Source organism: Cheilinus undulatus, linkage group 6 (assembly GCF_018320785.1).
Source record: "Cheilinus undulatus linkage group 6, ASM1832078v1, whole genome shotgun sequence".
NCBI classification, from domain to species: domain Eukaryota; kingdom Metazoa; phylum Chordata; class Actinopteri; order Labriformes; family Labridae; genus Cheilinus; species Cheilinus undulatus.
The window spans coordinates 29,488,570-29,509,649 of NC_054870.1; the positions used below are offsets into that span (position 1 = coordinate 29,488,570).

A 21,080-nucleotide genomic window follows, 5' to 3' on the forward strand; every position below is an offset into this window, starting at 1 on the left:
TTGGATGAGCGTTCTGTCTGTCACATCTTTACGGGCCAATCAGAGCAACAAAACACGTAACGTAGCCACTACTGAGGTGCGTGCGCGCAGCTACCGAGGAATAACATGAACCAAGGCGACTGTAGACATGTCAGTACACGACTTTTGTCATTTTTGAAAAGAAAACAACTCACTGCTGTTCTTTGTTCTTCTTTTAACGAAGAAATGTCATCAAGCTCCGATAAAACTGGCGCTTCGGCAGCATCCACGCTAAGCTCTTCCGCCATAATTGCACCAGCCTCTTGTTGCTGCTTGCTTACGTCGCAACTCTGCCGCGCCTGAAAGTACTGTCCATCGTCGCTGATTGGTCCTGTCACTTCTCTAACCGGGCCCAAACGGTTCAGACGGGAGCTTTGTGAGATGGATTTGCCAGTGAGAAACATGGAAACGGGCGTATCCATCTGCTTTGGAAGGTTGCATTTTTACAGCATGGTACAAAAACACTTTTTGGGGGTTAGTTGGGGGTGTATTTGTATACAGCCAATCTTTTTTGATCATATCAGAGCTTATTAAGGTGTTGTAGCTGTTTTTTCCACCTCTGCCTGTTATTAGCTTGGCTAAAAAGTTAGCTTGTGATAGATTTTCCAATATGGGGACAGCTATCACTGGCCTCAAAACTTCAGAAACTGATCATGATGTCCCTGAAATTAAGTCCATGTTGTATACAATCTACGGTTACAACCTAGGAGTTCCTGAAGGGTAGGGAAATTATATCCCATGTTAGAGGATGACCTTAAAATTCCCTAACCATGCTATGATTTCGTAAGAAAATTAAACTACAGGCCAGTAGTACATACTATACCTACTGCATGCATTTATTACTGTTGGAAGATTACACAGATAAATAACTTTACTCAATTAGATTAGTACTAAATGGAAACCCTCATTATAGATGCTAACTTTTCATATTATTAAGTTATATTTTTAGCATAAAGGGGTTACAGTTAATCCCTGCAAGAGTAAGACTAGGGATGCACATAGTTAAACAGTTAAATCTATATAGCTAATTAGCTAGTTTAAGATTTAGGAGTCATTTTAACTAATACCTATTTTTTTATAAACATGATCCTGAATTCCTGGTAAAACGCTCTCTTAAAAACTGTAATGAAGCCTACCACCACTAGTGGCTGCTGTAGCTTCAGTTAATGTCTGCTACCCTCCTATCAGAGCTTTCTCCACAGAACTTAAGTGGACATAAACATGAGCCGCTTAGTGGTTAGCATGGAAACAGAGCGGTATGACTGTTTTTTGAAGTAGAAAATGGAAATAAAGTGGACGGATGCTGTTGAGGGTTATACTCATGTGTAACTACTCAACCACAGTGAAAAGAGGCCACATATCCAGGCACTTTATTAGCGAGCAAGAGAAATGAAGGCTGGCGGAGCTAGCTGCTAATGTTAGCCACGCTCTACACAGCATATCAGGCTCACATCATACCTGCTGACACAACGACCCAGTGATGAATGTGACTGTTTTTAAAGTGTTTCTCCTCTTTAGACTAGTCGTTATCTAGTTGTCTATCTATTTAAGAGAGGCTGAACAGCAATGACTATCTTCTCTACAGTAGACCACACTGTGGGTACAAATTGGCTCCAGCTCTTACCAATACAGCTTGGTAAGTCTGTAGATCTACTTTAAAACTATTCTATAAAAACTGGTTCAAAAACTTCAGCCTACTTTGAGATGTATAAATTGTTGGCTTGATTTAAGAAAATATAAAAAACTAATTTAGCTATATAACCAAGAACAAGGTGGGTGAGCTATTTTAGCATCATAACATTTAAGCTGCTTAAGGTTATGATTACAGCTCAAAGTTATCATAAAACATGAATTATACAGCTAACAAAGTACCCTGTGGCCTACAATAACACTGGATTAACCAGGTAGCTAGCAACTTGAGCTGCATGTAATGCTAACTTACACATAACAGTTTAAAATATAGCACAGTGTTGGCTACAGTTTAGGAGCAGTTTTTACGCATACAGTGTAAAAGCAGCAAAAATTGGATAATTTAGCAAGCTGTTACTTATTAAGCTCTATGATCCAACATGGTCTTTTCTAATCAGCAACGTTTGCACTTTCACTGTTGATTTTTGTGAGCTGTTTTACAATCTCTCTCATGTGTCTACTTACACAACAGTAAAGCTGTTTCAAGCCCAGTTCAACAGTGAAATAGTCAATACTGTAAATCAGGCAACAATGGCTTGCCAAGCCTCTTTAATGCAGCTCAGCCATTTGGTTTATGATTCAGCATCTCAAATCCATAGTCACCACTGAGCGTTTCAGTCCGCTATCATCACTCGTGTAACACTATCTCAGAGCGCTTGTGTGTGAGAAAGGGCAGTCCTATTCCAGCGTGCAATAGTGGATGAGACTCAGTTTGAGACTAGAAACAACACATCTTACAGACACTTGTCCAGCTCTCTTAAACTGTAATCCTATCAGAGCTGACCACGAACCCCCAGAGCGTGAAGCTAGCATTGGTAAAATCACTCCAACTTTTCCATTCCATATATTTCCCTGTGTAAGTGGGACATTTGTAAGTTTGCCAGAAATAATATTAGATTTTTATTTTAAAGTCAACAAAAAGAAATACATGTAGGTTTAGAAAAAAGTGGTTCCACCTGTTTATGACTTGCACCACTCTAGAGATAGCAATGCTAATCAGTTAGCTGCTTTTCCAGCCAAGACTAAGAAAGTAAAATTTCTAGACAACAATTTAATGATGCAATCGAACTACCTGTTTTAGGGCGTCTATAGCTGATGGTGCAGCATTCTGAGTCGATGATGCTAGATAGTTGCACTTTAGTAAATAATTGTTTTGTTCTGCCAGAAGAAGAAGAAGAGGCACTGTTTGGTTTCTACTTCAAAGTTTGTTCTTCTTCTTTTGGTAATCCAGCAAGTATTTCAAAGTTTGATGCAGCGGCTGCTTCTTAAACACCAATAAAGCCCCAGTAGAGCTCAAGAGTGTGGTGAAATTGCTATCAATTTTCTCTGCAGCACATTTTATAATTAGCCATTTTGATGAAGTCAGAAATATCCAAGTTAGTCTTACCACTGGCTACTAGAGGTGGAAATCACTAGTGGCCCCACAATACAACAATATCACGATTCCTGGGTCACGATTCGATATTATTGTGATTTTAAACATTTTTGCAATACAGTGATTATTGTGATACCATATTTTGCAATAAATTGCGATCCATACCATTTTTTCAACTGTTTAGCTGATTTAGTATTAGTCTTGCCATCACGTTTGTTGTATTTATGCAGTATTTTATTTTCATGTAGCACTTCTTGCAAACCTCATGTATCATGTCCATCTATTTCATGCCCTGCTTGCATTCCTAATGTCCTTCCCCTGGTGCTGCCATGTTTGTTATACGGATGTTCTCCTGCTCTATGAGCGTCACCTCTGCTGACCTCACTAGACAAACAATGGTCCAAACAATTTATTTTATTTTTTCATTATCATAGACTTCAGTTCATATTAGCAATTAATTTGAAAAAAATCAATACTTGGTGGACGAGACGATAAGATATATCACCAGACAAAATATTGCAGTACTATGCTGTATTGATATTTTTCTCCCACCCCTACTGGCTACCTGCTTGTAAAACCATGGTATATGCACCTGTAGAAGACAAAAGTTCACAAGATATCTAACCTTTTTTCTCAGAAAACATACTTTATTGCTTTTCTCTGCATTAACAAGCCAAGAAGACTGAATTTCTCACTTTTTCAAGGCCTTGTTCCAACTGTCCAGACAACACAAATCTTTACAGTCTGATGGGGACTCCACTTTTTTGTCATATAAGTATTTAGGCGTTTGGTTGGACAAAAAGCCCCCCTTCAAAATTCTAGAAGAAAATTTTGCGAAGAAGCTGGAATTATGGATGGTGTTTATTGATGTATCTGACATTTAGGCTGAGTTGAGCAATACTGAGATCATATAGCAGTAGGGAAATTTACCCCCGCAGGCTGAAAAATATTTCATACTATATAATTTAGAGCCATTTGGAACATCAAGACACTGCTCGTTCCATGCTTGTGTTAGCTTAACTGCACCTTAAGCGAAGAGAAAGTCTCTTTCTCTTTCCTTTACCCTCCACTGCCATTAATGATATCCCAGGGCTTTACTGTGTCTTAGACTTATACAAAATACTCTTTACAGGAGAGTGTTATGAATCCCTGTGAGACAAGCAGTCGTGGTACGTGGCATAATAACTGGCTATGAATAGAAGCATGAAAAGCTCAGAGAGAAAAGGTCTGGCTTTGGTTAAACTGTTTCTTGAGCAGGACTTAATTACCAGGTAAATCAGTCAACGTTTCCTGACTTGCCCGGCACTAGACGGATGGTGGGATGGGTGATTCAGGGAAACCTGGCAGTCCTCACACTTAATGTTAGACAGTTAGAAAGTGTTATTACATTGTGAGGATGGATTTAGTCTTGACAATAGCCCTCTCTATGGTAGCCTGTGAACACAATCAACCATGAGGTGAGATGAGGGTAAAGGTTAAGTATTTATTTGAACAGTTTATAGGCAGGGTTAAGTGTCGCTGGATGAATGTGTGTGTGTGTTTGTGTAAGTTTAAGACAGTCTTAACCTCATGAACCATCATCCTTTCTTTTCCTCTCTGGTGTTTTCTATTCTTGCACTGCTCTTACATAATGCCATATTTCAGGGCATTCTGGGTTACTTTTTATTCATCTGACATGTGTTTGTGTTGACTTTACAGCTCAGGAAAACCCAGACAGCCCAAGACACAAATACAACTTCATCGCTGACGTGGTGGAGAGAATCGCACCTTCTGTGGTTCACATTGAACTTTACCGCAAGTAAGGCTCGTGCACCTGCGTGTTTGTGTGCGTGTGTGTCTAAAATTTACAGCCCACCTGTGTGCTTAACCAGACCACACTGGTTGGCAGAGTGCCTTACTCTACAAATGAGTCTTTCAACGTCCTTTCTCTTTATTGTCTCTACTGCTTTTAAGCCCTTTTTTCTGTGCTTCTTATCCATTGTCACCTCAGTCGCCTCCATTCTGTCGATGTCTGCTGCTCTTTGAATTCTCTCTCATCTTCCATTTTCATGCTGTAGTTGTTGTTTTTCCCCTCTCACTGCTCTTCAGTATTCTTAATCTCCCTGACTAACCATTGTGATACTTTTGAACCCTCTGTTTATGTATTTACCCGCTGTTAACTCACACACTTCAGCCTTTGTTTGCTCTTTTCCATGTCTTACACTGCTCTTACATCATGCGTCAGTTTTTGGTATATTCTTTGTGTCTTTATATAAATAGTTTTTCCACATAAATAGCATCCTCTATTCTCTCTTTCCCTCCACAGGATGACCTATTCCAAGCGGGAGGTGGCGGTGGCCAGTGGTTCTGGTTTTGTTGTGTCAGAAGACGGTCAGATTGTGACCAATGCCCACGTGGTAGCTAACAAACACAGAGTGAAAGTGGAACTGAAGAGTGGAGGCTCCTATGATGCCAAAATCAAAGATGTGGATGAGAAATCAGACATTGCACTCATTAAAATTGATGCACCGGTAAGTCAGAGTGCCTCACAATTGTACATTTACATGCACTGTTAAGTCCAGCTTAGATTAGGGCTATAGCTCAATAAGGTCATTGAACTGGACAGCTGTCCTTGTTCCTGTATACAATCAGAGGATGGGAGGGTTGAAGTAATATGGGGCATACCACCATCTATTAATCACCATCCTAAACAAAGGATTAAGGATTCAGCATTGCTTACTTGCCACATCCACCCTTACTCTGACTTATTGACTTTTCTATTTTCAACTGATTATTTCCCCATGCCCCCGGTAATATGCAAGGACATCCAGAGCAGGACCTGGGTTGTGTCAATCCTTCAGCCTTTATTTTTGGCCCAAACAAGCCTAAAAGTTCTGCACTATATTGTATGTCAGATCTGTATATTTTGTACATACCCTATACCTGGTTCTTGTGTTGAGTACTCGCCCTGTTGTTCCCTTTGCTTGTTTTCTTCCCGGATTTCTTTTACTCATTTATTTTGTTTAACTTAAGGAGTTAAAGCCTGGCATAGAGAATGTGGAGCGTGCACAGATTACCTAAAGCCATTACTTTGCCTCTTAGAGCAAATGAAAGAGTATATTGAATCACAACCTCATAATGTCTGACAGTGAAAAATTCAACTAGCCTACAGTGTCAGTCAGACTAACACACACTACTCACAAAAAGTTAGGGATATTTGGCTTTCGGGTGAAATTTATGGAAAATGTAAAAAGTTCACACTAAGGTGATATTGTATCATGAAAATAGGGCATTTAAGTAGAAGCATCCAATGGTGATTTCCTCATCTCAAACAATTTATTGAAACAAAAGCCAACAACAGTGGTGGGTATACCACAACAACAAATGTTAATGTCTCAATAACTTGTCATGTGCTCTTGAGCATCAATTACAGTTTGGCAATGACGCCTCATGCTGTTCACAAGTTGACTTATTGTCTGCTGAGGCATGGCATCCCACTCTTCTTGAAGGGCGGCCCTCAGGTCATTGAGGTTCTGGGGTACAGAGTTATGAGCCTCTACATGACGATTCAGCTGATCCCATAGGTTTTCTATGGGATTCAGGTCTGGAGAAAGTGCAGGCCACTCCATTTGAGGTACCCCAGTCTCCAGCAGCCATTCCCTAATGATGCGACCTCGATGAGCTGGAGCATTGTCATCCATGATGATGAAATTAGGCCTGTGTAATTCATGCAGGGGCACAATGACTGGATTAATGATGTGATTTAGGTAGTATGGGCTTGACACTGTACCATTCACAAAGTGTAGGGCAGTTCTGTATTGACTAGACACACAATGTTTTGATAAAATCTAAAAACAGAAAGGTAATTGGAGGATAAATTTATGCCACTTTCTCACTAAACTTTATTTTAGTTTCATCCCTCTGCTTCCTGTTTTGTTTTGTAATTCTTGACGGAACAGCTGTTGTCTTTTAACACAGCTGGGACAGGAGGCAATAACTTCTGGCTTATAGTAGTGCTGAAAATGCAACTTCCAGATTGATGGGTGCTTCAGACTAATAACCCTTCAGATTAGCTTAACTGAGCAGTGACTCACAAAGCCTTCAGGATATAAAGACACTGGTTCCATAAATAAGATTTTACAAGTTGATGAGTTTCCAATTTTACTCATGACTTAGCGTTTGGCTCTCTAAGCTAGCACAACAGGATCATAACATTGACCTGCTGTTTTGTAGTTCTCCAGAAATGTTTTGGAATCTGGGATATTATTCCAAGTGCGTTTAAAGTGAATTGTGAATGCAGGTGCAGCCAAATGGGTCTTTAAAGAGACAGCTGGCTGGCAGTGTGTCATGAGCCTGTTGGTGTTCAGCCACATCAGGCTGCAACAACAACTGACAGGCACTACACAAGTCTTCTCACAAGCACACTTACCTGTAGGCTGGTTTAAAGCCTGTGTTGACATTTGAAACAAAGAGATAAAAATCTTCCTAACCTTAACATCACATGTCATTTGCTTGCAATATTCACTCTCCTGTCTGCTGCTCATCCCTGTCTGCGTTTATTTGTCTTTCTGCTGGACATTCCATCATAATCACTCCCTGCAGTCATGTGGAGGAACGTGTGGCAGAGATCCAGGCCCTTTTGACTGGGAGTCATAGCAGGGCAGAGTGCATTATGGGGCGCACTCTCATGGTTGGGTGACATAGCTGAATAGATGCCCGTGGCAGCAACACAAGGTGTATTACAAAGACATTCATTCCTGAAAAGAGGTTGGAAGATTCAGATTTTGTTTGGCTGACAATGACAGCCAAGAGTGCAGAAAAAACTAGACATTTGCTTTGTTATTATTCATCCAACGATAAAAGCTGCTCTGTATGCAGATGACAGCCTGATGTATAATTGGAAGGATGCCATAATTGTTGCATGGTATTCTTGGCGTGTAAAGCCTTTTATAGTGTCAAATCAGTCATAAATGTCTTATGCTTCATGCACAGAGACTTGAATCCTCATACTCTTTAGAAATAGGGTTCATTATGGCAGAAGTCTTTGTTTGTAGTGCACGCAGACATGTTTTCACTCCCCTTTCCCCTAAAATGTATTTGTAGCATTCCTCTGCCTGACACCACGGCTTTACTGGCTGGTAAACAACAGGTGGTTGTAATAAAGGAGGGTAATTGTTATCAAATGACAGCCAGACGTACCTAGGGTGTCATCCTGATAGGAAACACCTCCAACACAATGACTTGTTTTGATAAAGAGTGTAAGTCATGGCAGCAGGAAGAGTATTAGAAAGCAGCCTTTCTGGAGTGAGGCTGGAATTAATTTTATGCTCAATGAAATGATTAGAATTTTCTTCATCTCCAAGATGGGAAGACATCCAGAAATACTTAAAAGTGAATAGAAACAGCCAGAATGGGGCTGACAGGAAGCCTAGATAAATTTGAAGTCATGTAGACTAGCTTACAACAAAGCTAAGAGATAAAACAATGTACCTATCAGATTATTAACATTGCCTGATGTAAACACGCTCCATCAGTGAAGTCAAAGCAGTTCATGTCACAGATGAAGCCCGAGACGACCTGAGGAAACTTTTGGGAAGCATGGTTTAAAGATATAGCATTTGTGCTCATGAAGGAAAGTCAGTTTGAGTGCATTGTGGGAGTGTTTGCGTGTTGTGAGAGCTGATATGGGTGGAAATTAGAGGATGAGTGAGTTTAATGAGAGGGCAGGAGGGTGAGCAGAGTTGTCATTTTGGATGACATTTGAAAGTGAAAATATAGTCGAACAAACCTGGGGTTAGTTTGTAATTTCAGCGATAACTCTGAAGTCCAGCAATAAAATATCCATCCTTATTTTAAGACACTTCACTTAAATGATAGTTTAAGAAGGGATCTCAAAGCATTTTAACTGGGGTCTGAATGAAATTGAGATTCCCCATAAGCTTTGTCCAGGGGGTTTGTCTCAAAGTCATTAAAATTATTTGTAGGGATGATAGTTTCACTTAACAATTCTTAACCCAGTAATGAGTCATCTGCAAATAAGTCTCGATTCTCTGTGCATTTGTGTTTGTTGTGCCTTTGCCTTTAACCAGGGTTGAGACAAAATATCGACACAAATACAGTACCCATAAAAAACATGTTGGATGTTTTACCATTTTATTGATGTTATAAATCAATCATGGTCAATACAATTTGGCTTTTTGGACAAAAAAATCCTCTTAAATGTCATGACAGATTTCTACAAAGTAATATCAATGAAATGAAAATGTGTAGGTAAAATAAGTGATTGCATAAATATTCACCCATTTTAAAGTGACTCACCTAATTCAACAGAGGTCCAGCCAGTTGGTGCTAGTAATCTCACAGTTAGTGTAATGAGATCACCTGAGTGCAGTGAATGTGTCTTAAGTGATTATAGTATAAAGACACCTGTGTCTGGAAGGTCCATTCACTGGTTAACCAGTTGTCCTGACTACCATTACATTGTGAAGACAAAAGAACACTTCGAGCAACTCAGAGAACAGGTTATTGAAAAGTATAAGTCGGGGGATGAATACAAAAAATATCCAAGACACTGGCCATCTCCTGGAGTTGGATGGATGTTTCTCTGTAGCCAGCTCTGGAAGGCTTGTAAAGATAGAGAAGGTAGAATGAATTGGCTAAATTTAGGAAAATCCTGGGGGACAAACTCATTCAGTCTGCAAAAGACATACAGCTTGGGAAAATATTTATTTTCCAGTAAGACAGCGACCTGAAGCAGTGGCTGAGTCAAAACCCCAAACCTCAATCCAATAAAGAATTTGTGGCTGGATTTAAAATCTGACAGAGCTTGAGCAGTTTTGCAAAGAAGAATGGAGTAAAGCTGCAGTGTCGCGATGTGCGAGGACTTTTCGATGATAGACTTAAATTGATTATAGATGTCTGGTCGGACAAACACAACATATGATGACATTTATTTGAATTATAAGTTAAAAAGATCTCTGTAGTTTATTGTCCCTAACCCTAGAGGGATTTGTAGTCATGAATAACCACATTTAATTGGCAGGCATAAGTAATGTGCATTGGCTGTTTCAGAAGGGTGAGAGGTCAGCTTATATCTGCCTTATTCTTGCCTTGAATTTTCAAGGGCAGGACCCAAGTCTCTAGTCTACTTTTGAGAGCCAGGCCAAATCTTTAATAAAGTCTTTACCCTTCATTTTTGTGGCTTCAGTTGACTTAAGTCAAAATGTCAAGCCATGAGAAAACATCTTGATAAAATGTAATAATGAGAAAAATGCCCCAAATGCTTTTTTTCATAGGGGATCCTGAAGGACAAATAAGAATAGTAGCCAGTCAGTGTTTGGGGCTGCTACTAAAGGATGCTCATATGTATGAAGAAAGTGCAAAGCATGTCTAAAGGTGGGTCCTCAAATGTCTTCTTTTCATCCTCTGCTCAGACGAGAGGCATTTGTCATAAAGAAAACACTGGGTCCCAAAGCAACAATTGGGCTAATGTGTTGCAAAATTATGTGAGTTATAAATTCATATCCTGACTGGCACTGGGTGCCTATAATCTTTCACGCTTCTTACCGTCATTTCTGCCTGCCTTTGCTCTCTGTGCTTTATTTATTCTCACAGCTTTTTCTCTGTCAAATTAAAGATGATTGCAGTCAACGTCAGCACTCCAGAAGAACCCGCAGATAATCACTTAACAATTTAACCAGTTTACGAGTGAGAAAGTTTAACTTTTTCCTTGAGATTCTCTTTTCTTTCAGCAGTTTGTATGAGAAATTGGGGTTTTATTGGTAGCAAGGCCCAGTCTGTTTCTGGGGCTTTGGTCTAGCCCACAGCTCTGGGGAATACATTAGTCCATCTACAGCAGCTGGAACTTCAGAAGGGAAATGGAGAAAAGTGCTGCACTCACTTGTTCCTGTACAGAGATTTTTGGGGGGTGGGGATGGGGGGGACAGCAGGGAGGGCGATGTGGTCAAGGCCTGGAAAATGTATCCATATGTCTGGAGTACAGAGTTCATAAGCTAATGAGTGCACTGTGTGATGTGGCAACAATAAAGATAGAAGTCATTGTGCTGTAGGTTTTAAAAGACCCATCATTAACCTCTCTCTCATACTCAGAACTTGGATACGCAACCGTATTTTTGAAATGCATACAGTGCATACACAGATGGCTATTGGCTTACAGATATGATAAATCAGTGTGATTTATTTTATCATAATGACTCATTCTGACTCCGTAGACTTGGAAAGAAACATTCTGTCTTGGAATGCCTTTAAAGCGTTTAAACACAATGTTCTGGGAATTTACTTTATCACTCCAGACCTTCTTATGGCATGGCCAGTGCAGCCATTAACCTTGGGTTATTTTTACTGCAAGTGCAGCTGAATACATTGAACATAATACTGTGTTGGTCATACTTGATAAAGAGCCAAAGAGGGTGCTTATCTGAGAACTTAAGATCCATTTCTCTGTAGGCTTCAAAAAGTCCCAAAATCCTCCTAGGTGCCCTTCCAGTGGAGACAGTGTGATGCATGGCATTAAGGGGATCAATTAAGGTAGACGAAATACAATGAGGGACCCTTCCTTTCCCTTTAAATGGGGAAAACATAGTGAAGTGCCACTGAGGGTGCAAAATTTTACAGAATTTTTGAATTTGAGGGGAACTTTGCTTGACATTTTGGGGAATTTACCAAAGAGTATTTTTTAAAGCTTTATGATAAAGCTTCATTAAAACATGGATGTGAGAAATATCTCATGCAATAAATTTGTGCAACAGTCTATGGTGTCTGGCGATCACCTATCCAGGGCTGGATCATGCAGCAGCAGGCTAAACAAGTCAACCACAAACTCCCTTCCCTAGTGACATTTGCATTCCTTCCAGAGCATTCCGAGGCATTCCCAGATCAGGGTCTTCCCTGAGGTCGCCTCCCAGTTGGACATGATTGGAAGACCTCCAAAGGGAGGCACCCAGGAGGCATCCTGATCACCTCAACTGGATCCTTTCAATAAGAAGGAGCAGCAGAGTTCTCTCTGGATGTCTGTACTCCTCGTCATACGTCGAGCTCAGCCACCCTCCAGAGGAAACTCATTTCAGCTTGTATCCGTGATCTCATTCCTTCAGTCATTACCCAAAACTCATGACCATCAGTGAAGGTTGGGAGGTTCTTTGCCTTCCAGCTCAGCTAACTCTTTACCACAGCCCCCTGATGACCTCTTAGCAAATTTTGTGCTAAAGTTTAAGATGCAGCAGGAAATTTTCAGCAACATTCCCTCCTCTAATATCCTGGCATCTCAGCTAGCAATATCAATCATTGTAAAAAGTTACGCTACTTGGGTCTGCTGCTGTCTAAGATCAAGGAGTTATTGCTTTAAAAGACTGTGAAAGTTCAGTGGAGAACCAGTTAGCTACCTAAATATTGTCATGCTAGAGTGTTACTACCTTTTAAACACCTTGAGACATTAAATACTTGGTTGTGTTTTGTATTGAAGCTAACTAATGAATGGATTGGGGCATTTTATTCTTTCAGATCAAGTTCCTTCAAATGGTTTGAAGTTACACCAACAAATAAGCTATTAACTTAACCCCTGCACTAAAGTCAGCTTTACAAGTCTAGCAGTGTGTCAGAGCAAAGTGGTCTCATGTTTCCCATAAGGTCCCCTGAACAATAACACTTTCTGTCTCTGCATTACCCATCACCACTCTGGGAAATTTGCCTGCTGCTGGTTTGGACGGCACGGGCTATTACTGGCACATGTAGGCTATGTCTGTCTATGTGTGGAAAGGAAAAGAAGGAATGTGCCTCCATATAGCCACGTGTTCCTGTATTTATCACTTTATCGCTGGGTAAATGTTTCCTGAGGGAGTTAGAAATGTCTGCATTTCCTTAGATGAAAAGTACAGACAGGCAAACACAATCTTAAACCAATTACACAAATGAGTCTGTGCATGTAAGTGTGTAAATAGTCGGGTGGTAGAAAGCTCAGCACAAGGATGCCTTCAGAGAGACACTGCGTGTCGTCCTTCAGAGACAGCTGAAGGGGAAATGAATCACATCCCTTTCTCCTCCTGACCCCACCTCTCTTCTTCATGTCTTGTGCATGGCAACCAAAATGGTTCCCATGCTTAAGGGTACAGTCAGCTGGGAAAAGGGCCAAGAAAAATACACACATGGTCCCTTTTTTTGCCTTTCTCTCGGGTCTTGATGCACTTCGTCTTGGCCTACTTTTTGGCTGTGGGACTGTTTTCCAAGCCCACTGGACAGGCAGCAGCGATGCCCAAAATGGTTTCGACTTTCTAGTTACTGACGTCATCTTGGGTTTCTAAGAAGCATGATAGTCCCAGATCTTCTGTTACATTCATTTTTTGTCATCAAATCACAAAAAGAAAGAAAAACCATGGTGCATCTTTACCCACACCCATAATCTTTACCTGCATTTATGCGGAAAGTTTCCCCAAATTAGGTCAAAATCAAGCATGAACTTTCAGCATGAAATAATAAAGCCAAAGCAGCTGGGGTACGAACATGCTGCAATTTATTGAGTGTCCAGTTAAGGCTGGCTGCAGTGTAAACAGATTTCTAAAAAGTAATTTCAATTAAATAAAAAATATGTGATTCATAAAAGGGGCTGCATAAATACTCAACCCCCTTCAAATCAGTTTTTAGTAGATGCATCTTTGGCTGCAATCACAGCACTGAATCTGTGTGGAGAGGTCTCAGCTGGGCTTTTTTTTTTTTTTTTTTTTTTTGCCAAAATAGCAGAATTATATCGCCCATTTTTGATTTCTAAAATCAATAAAAAGGTAAATCATCCAAGGGGGTGAATACTTTTTTATAGGAACTGCGGGTCCATATTAAAAGATCTATTTGTACAGCAGCAATGAACATGTTTACAGCCTGGTTTGAAATCTGGTTTTGGACTGAAAGGCTCATTTTGTGGTTTATCAAAAATCATTTCTTAGTCATTTATTACATCTGAAAGTTTTTTTTTCAAATACATACATAATTAAGGATGTGGTTGAGTTGATAGACAGGTAGGCATGCCGTAACTGTTTTCCATACCAATCGGGGACACACTGAGACTGTGTCCATGTTTTTTTTGTTTTTACAATTTCTGGTCCAAACATATTTTCATATTTGTTTAAAATTGCACAGTAATACTTAGTCTTTGTTTTTAGTGGCCAGGTTTTAATATCCTCTTTTCAAGTCCCTTAGATCCAAAAGGTTAAGGTTATTTTTTTTGTGGTTCTCATTGACATTTTAAAAATAAATCAGCAGGCATGTTTTTCTTTGACAGAAGTTTATTTTAAAATCCCGCTGAGTATAGTTTTCCATGGATCTGCTGTCATGTGTAGAAATTGTCCCAATGAAAACCGTGCCCTCTTGAAGGAGTTGTTTGTAGAAGTGGTCATTTCTTTCAATGCAGTGATGTTTGTCTTGAAAACTGTGGACACCATGAACAAAAACACATTCATAAACTGAAAACCCTCTGCAATTTCATGATTTGATACAACACAGGAAAATAACTATATTTTCTTGTAGAAGCAGCATGGGGCAGTTGTGGCTTTTACTATATACTGTAATCTACTAAACACTGACTGAATAAAGCATGGATGTACTGAAGTCTCAGTGGTAAGGGAGGCCAACAATGGTGGTTGTCATATTGGAAATGCAATACCATATTATACAATAAATCAGTGTGGTAAGAGGCAAAGACATGGAGTAGAGGCAGCTCCTGGCACACGATGCATTTAAGTCAGTATATGCTCCCAATTTACAAATTTGTGATCACCTCTATGGAGAAATAAAGTCATTATAGGTGAGCTATTAGATATTCACATAGCTAAAGTATTAGATTTGCAATGTAAGAGTTGACAGAATATTGAGTCATTTTAACAGCTGTGAAGTTTAATTCAACACCAAGAGAGTTATTCTTCAAAAAATAGTGCTAATCCAGGAGCTGGAAGTCAGATTCTCCACTCAACTCCAGTGTGGGTTTTACTCCATAACCAGGCATTAATGCCATGCCAAGAAGTCTGTGTTGGTGTGCAACTATTCTCTTTTGTTTCCCCAATCTTGGCTCAAATCTGGGCCGAGTTTTCCTATCATGCCCTTGGGCATGTTGTTTAGACGTGTCAGATGTTGCCTGATCGCTTATTTTCTTATTTTTCTGGTGGATTGTTGTTTTTGATGTGAGACATGTTTGCACCTTGAGCGAAGTTATCCACTGAGTTAGCGCTCTCTTATCTATGACAATGGATGGGCCGCAAGTAAAGATGGTTCCTCAACAGGGGGCATTTCCTGACTTTAGTTTGTCTCTCTGGGTCATCCTTGCTATGGGACACCCCATCTTGTCCCAGGTATAAGACCAGGGGTCACCAACCTGTAGATCCGGATCTACTGGTAGATCTTTGAGACCTTTCAAGTAGATCTTCAAAAGTAGATGTGGATTGGGTATAACTCTTACTGAGTTTCCTTAACCCCTTTGATTTTAGTATGAGCAAGTAATCATACTCTTAGACTAACACATGTGCAACAAGTGTTAGTCTAAAATGGGTGTAATTTGTAGAAAAGTCTATGCTGTACAACTACAACTACAAAGTCTGCAACCATTTGGTTGTTCAAGGACTTTAGAAGGTTTCAGTGTGCTCCCCCAGCCATATAAAGAGTGGTCTAGACTACAGTAAACAGCTGTAGACATATAAAACCTATAGGGATCAGTATAAAACTAATGGGTTTCCTTCTTGCTACTGTATTCTTCACATACACATCGTCAGTGTTTAACATTCAGGCATTTTCTGACCTTATACTCCATTCAAAGTCAGGTCTGGAGTGTATTTCCAGGTACAAACCAGTAAAGCTGTTCCTTTAAAGGCCTCACAAAGCACAGTGAATATTTCAGAGCTGTAAATTAAAGAAAGAGCTAAATCTTCAGGTAAAAAGCAGGGTTTAGATCATCTTCCCGAAGTAAATGAAGACATAAGACCTCGTCTCCTCTCATCTTTGTGATTTGTGTTCAAAGTTAGACTAGGACCTCATGTCTCGTGCAAATTACACAGAGAGGAGTATACACAGAGAACTCAAATGCACATGTTTGGTCTTACGCTAAAGACTGAAAGCCTCACCAACAGCATATGGAAACCATAGTGGTTTCCGTACTGGTGTCAGCAAGGATGTGTTTTAGCCAGTTTGATTTAAACATGTTAATTATGGAATTCCTCGAGACCCACCTCATGGTTTTGATTAACATGTTCTCTGTCATATTTCCAGAGTGGAAAACATTCACCTACATACTCCAAACATGGAAGCATTGACACACTCTTAAGTGAGTCGTCTACACAACAAACAAGCACCCAGACTCACAGACACACTTGATGCCCCCTCTCTGATCTTTAACTTGATGTTATGTGGTGCATGCTAGATCCTGCCCCCTTTTTTATCTGCATCGGCACAAGCCTTGAAGGCACAAGTTCAGACATCAGCAGTAAATATCCTGTACATTAGTGCATTGAGGATTTTTGCTTTGTGGTTTTCTCTGTCCCTTGTGGAAAAAGCAGGGTAGCTTAAATGAGGTGCACACTACAAGATAATTAGGCCAATCTTGGACCTTAGTCTCCTTTCCTGACAGGCAAAGTCATGTTTTTGGTGTTTCTACAACCAGATTTCAGTGGTGTAAAGCATATCAAGAGTGATCCCAATGTTTATGACTCCGTGTCATGTTGTGTGGAGGGCACCGTAAGGACAGCCGAGCACATACTCTATGAACTGTGAAGGAAACAATCGGTAACTGGGGAACAAGCTGACTGAAGAAGAATGCACAGCAACTGCAGCAAATCAAGTCTCCAGTGTTGCCAGGTCTGCTTATTATCTGTGACTTTGGGTCACTTACAAATATGATCACTCCTTTGTTGCTTTTTTGAAGCTTGTTTGTAAAGTGTAGTTGCTTATTTCCTGTATGAACTCTCCCAGTTCTCTCCAGTTAAGTGGAACAGTTTGTGGACAGTTTGTCCAGTTGGAGGAATTATCCACAACCTTGCTCCCCAGTTTTCCCCTGCCCCCTGAAAGCCTCCAACCACAAAAGCACACAGGCAACAGACAGTGATTGACAACAAAATGGCGAGATTTCTGGACTGTTTTTACCGAATGCTCACTTAGTCAACTGGGCCGAATGGGAATAATACAGGAGAAGACATTTCTGACATCTTTTGGGGACTTTGGGCATTCTTTTTGCTGCAGTTTGCATTGATTGTGATGTGTAATCTCCCTACTTGACCAGCACAATGTACACAGCACAGTTTTTCAGAAATGGAAATGGTTACAGTAAAATATTATCTAAATCAGAAGACTGTTAAGTGTAGATGATCCGAGGTGATATTTTCGGCGTATTAAATATCCTAAAACTTGCAGCATCTTGGCTTTTTTGCTTTGAGAAGTTGGAAAAATTACAAGTTACAATGCTGATGGTTGCTTATGCAAAGCAAAATAAAAATAAACTGATCAAGTGGCATCTCTCTTACACATTCTAATGGGTAATGTTACCTTTTTGTTTTTTGATTCATTTGAAAAGCCAAGTTGCTTTCCGTCTTGATTTCTATAGACCTGGTTCCTTGTTTTTCCTGGGACACACTTTATATTTGCACTGAAGCCAAGGTCAGACCTTAAGATGTTCTCAGACGTCTATTTCCCTATTTAGCCGAATGTTTATATTGTGTTTAACCGACTAGTCTGAAGTGGAGAACAGCTTAGAAAACAGTCAAATTCATCACAGGGTCATTGTGTCAGTGGGTCTATGCTGTATAGAGTGTGGCTAAATTTAGCAGTCACCTCCTCCAGCCTTCGTTCCTCTTTGTGGATTAAAATGGTGTTTAATGTATTTACTTTGGTTGAACACGTGAGTATAACCCCTGTCAGACCCCTGTTTATTAAAGATGATAGGTAATTAGTTTAGCTGACAAGTAAATCTTGTGCCAGCTAATTTGATATGCAAATTTGACCATTTAGCTGGCTACTTGCAAGCACCCCTCCACAATATTTTTGTCTGTCAGACGGTTGCAGTCAGATAAGGCAATCACAGAGCCATAGATTTGTGCCATGACTTGAACAACAGACATGTCAGACATGGAGGTAAATAATTAGTCACTGAAACTGTTGATGCGGACAGGGAAGGAGCATGGGCTGGATTACACCTGGAAAGAAGACTATAAACAAGCATGCTTTATTTAGCTACTGTACTTTCCTGTATTTGTCTATCCAAACATTATAAAAAATGTTACGCTTCCTTAATGCTAATGCTAATGGCACTTACTCACAGGTTGCTTTAGCTGAACATATCTTTATCAGTTTGGCACCAGAAATGTTTTGTTATATAACCCTGTTATCTCATGACATTGGTTAGTGGACACAGCCAAAGGAATCAACTCAAGAACAGAAAAGAAATTTAAAGGAAAAAGAATCAAATACATGATTTTCACAGTTTTGTTTTCATAAAAAATATCACACTGGTTATAAAATGTATTCACAATGCAGTACGGGTCTCCCTAACTCCACCTACATATTTTTATCCAGTCACTTCGGGAATTTTCAGTAAAGATAGTCAGAAAACTATTTCCAGTTCCTCCTGCTGACATCTGCCATGTTGTTTACTCCAAAGATTCCCACTTTTAAGAGTCAGGACTCTGGTTGTTTGTGAGTTAAATCTGTTGGTGTGTGGCCTGCAGTTTTGGCCATATCCCTGCTCTCTACATAAAAATCTGATAAATCTATCATAATTTGTGGACATGTGTGAGGTCTTCTTTTTTTAACATCTGTCAAGAGTGACTGCAGTTGAGCTTTCATACAGTTGAGGTCATGCACTGACCTAATTAGAGCAGCTTCTGTGTGTGAATGTGTATTTTGAAGTGGTGTGGCTGTATATTTAAGCAGTGCCAGGTGTGGGTTTCAATTTACAGACTTAGGTTTCATATCCATGCTTAGGTACAATTGTGCCCCAGAAACTACCTCAGCTTGAGTGGAGTTAAAGTTTGCACCTGGTCCTCCAGTCATAAAACGGTCTTTAGTGCAACGGCTTTAAAATGAGCCGCCAAATGACCAAGTCTTAACAATGACAGATCTCTATAGTAACTCAGCAGCCATTTTTAAGTCTAATGTGCCCTTTTGTTCTCTCACTGCGGTGTTCCGAATGACCTTACCATGACAAAATCTGTCTGAGTGCACAGGGAGAAAAGAGACTCAGATAAGCAGCGAAGGAAAAAAGTGAGGAATTTTACTCTGCACGTGTCTCAGCTACTTCTTTGGTCAAGGTAAACAAAGCTGTCTCCCCCTGTTTTTTTATCTGATGCCTCACTTCTTCTTCTTATCTGATGACTAAAGAACTTGAGAAAACATGAATTTCTTTGTGGCTTTGGAGAAGAAATATGTGACAAAATCTGCCACATCAAATGGAAGTTTAAAGGCAAAACTAGGGCTACAAGCAGCACTGAAGGGCCCTTGCAACCAGGAGCCTGACCAGTTGTGTGTCACAACAGCGAGTATGTGGGAATATTTGGTGTTAGCAAACACCTGCAGTGTGCTGCTGCATGATATGGGGACGATGTAGATCCTCCCAGGGCTGTCATTAAATTGAAAATAATGAGCGTAGCGCACTTTGTATGCAAACAGTAGGTGGCAGTACAATGGAAGATGCTTAAAGAGGTGCTAGTTTTATCTTACAGTAAGTAGTAGCACAACAAAACCATGCATTTACATTTAAATGTGCAGAGGGGAAGACCTTGATCATACATGTAAAATCTGAAGCAAATCAGATTCTTATTAGAATTAGAGCAACTTCCTGTGAAACTGGTGAGATATCATAATTCTGGCCAGTAACAGTGAGGTGCTCTTTAATACGACACATCAGTGTTGTGGACTAATGTTGCTGCCTTTCTATCAAAGTCTGAGCTTGATAGGTCCAACTCGGTAGGATTGAAGAAATGGCCCGAATTGTATCACTTTCTGCCAGTTAGGGGCATTATAATGAAATCTTTGTATGCAGGCTCCTCAGTGTGTTACTGTTGTGTTGCCAGAAAATGGTGAAGAACATAGAGTAATGTATATAAATGAAAAAACAGGTTGAAGTAATTTGGCAGCATCAAAAATGCCTTATTTTGAAATGGAGATAAAGCTAGTGGACTTCCTATTGGGATTTGGGTATGAGTCCAAGAGGCTTGTTCCGAGATCTGATGATTACCCATATGCAGACCAAAAATCATAAGTCTAGTTTGAAAGGTGTGCAGGGGCTGAATGTTTTTGGGCAAAAATAAAAAAGATAATTAAATATTAAACTGGTAGAAGGGGGCACTGTGACAAAGTAATGATACAGTATATGTGCATGGACATTGGGGATACATGTGTGATCATGTCTGTGGCGTTTAGTGATGATTGGCATGGCACTAAAAAGTTATACGGCATTATTTGTGCATTTTCAATGCTAAAAACATACAAATAGTAGTGTAAGTCTGGGCCCCTATTACAGCCTGGCCCTGTGGTGAAAACTTAAACTTTGCACAACTTTAGCTCTCCAGCTTTTCTAGTACGAGTAAAAAACATCCGGAGTCAATCAGATAAAATTCGATGGACTAGTTTGTTAAATTGCACAACACTTCCATTGGCAAAAATGCAAAAATTTGACCTTTACTTGACTGAATGCATTTTCTGTACATTTTTGGGGATGGTCCCAATAACCATGAGACATACAGTGCTTAACAAATTTATTAGACCACCACCCAAAGTAAGGTGTATGCCACAGCTGCCCTAAATCAACAGCATTGGTAATTACCAAAACCATTTTTTATGTTTTTGCAATAGTTAATACACCAATATGTAGAACCGAAATGATATTTTTAATGCTAAAATATAATTATTATTGTTATCCATGAATTTTAAAATTTACTTTTCTTCTTTATTTGCAAGACGCTCTCAAACTAATGTCTACTTTGGTCTCAGACCTAACATACTCTTTTTTGGTCATCAGCTCCTCCAGCCACGGTTTCAT

At 39.9% G+C, this 21,080-nt stretch overlaps 1 protein-coding gene across 1 annotated transcript in view; it reads left to right on the forward strand.

The window, feature by feature from the left end:
• The window catches only part of LOC121510726 (serine protease HTRA1A-like), a 47,107-nt gene that overhangs the window by 9,653 nt on the left and 16,374 nt on the right, over nt 1-21,080 (forward strand). Inside the window, exons 2-3 of the mRNA XM_041788913.1 lie at nt 4,781-4,880; nt 5,388-5,592. Coding sequence (XP_041644847.1) covers nt 4,781-4,880; nt 5,388-5,592 — 305 coding nt within the window. The remainder of the gene's footprint in view (nt 1-4,780; nt 4,881-5,387; nt 5,593-21,080) is intronic.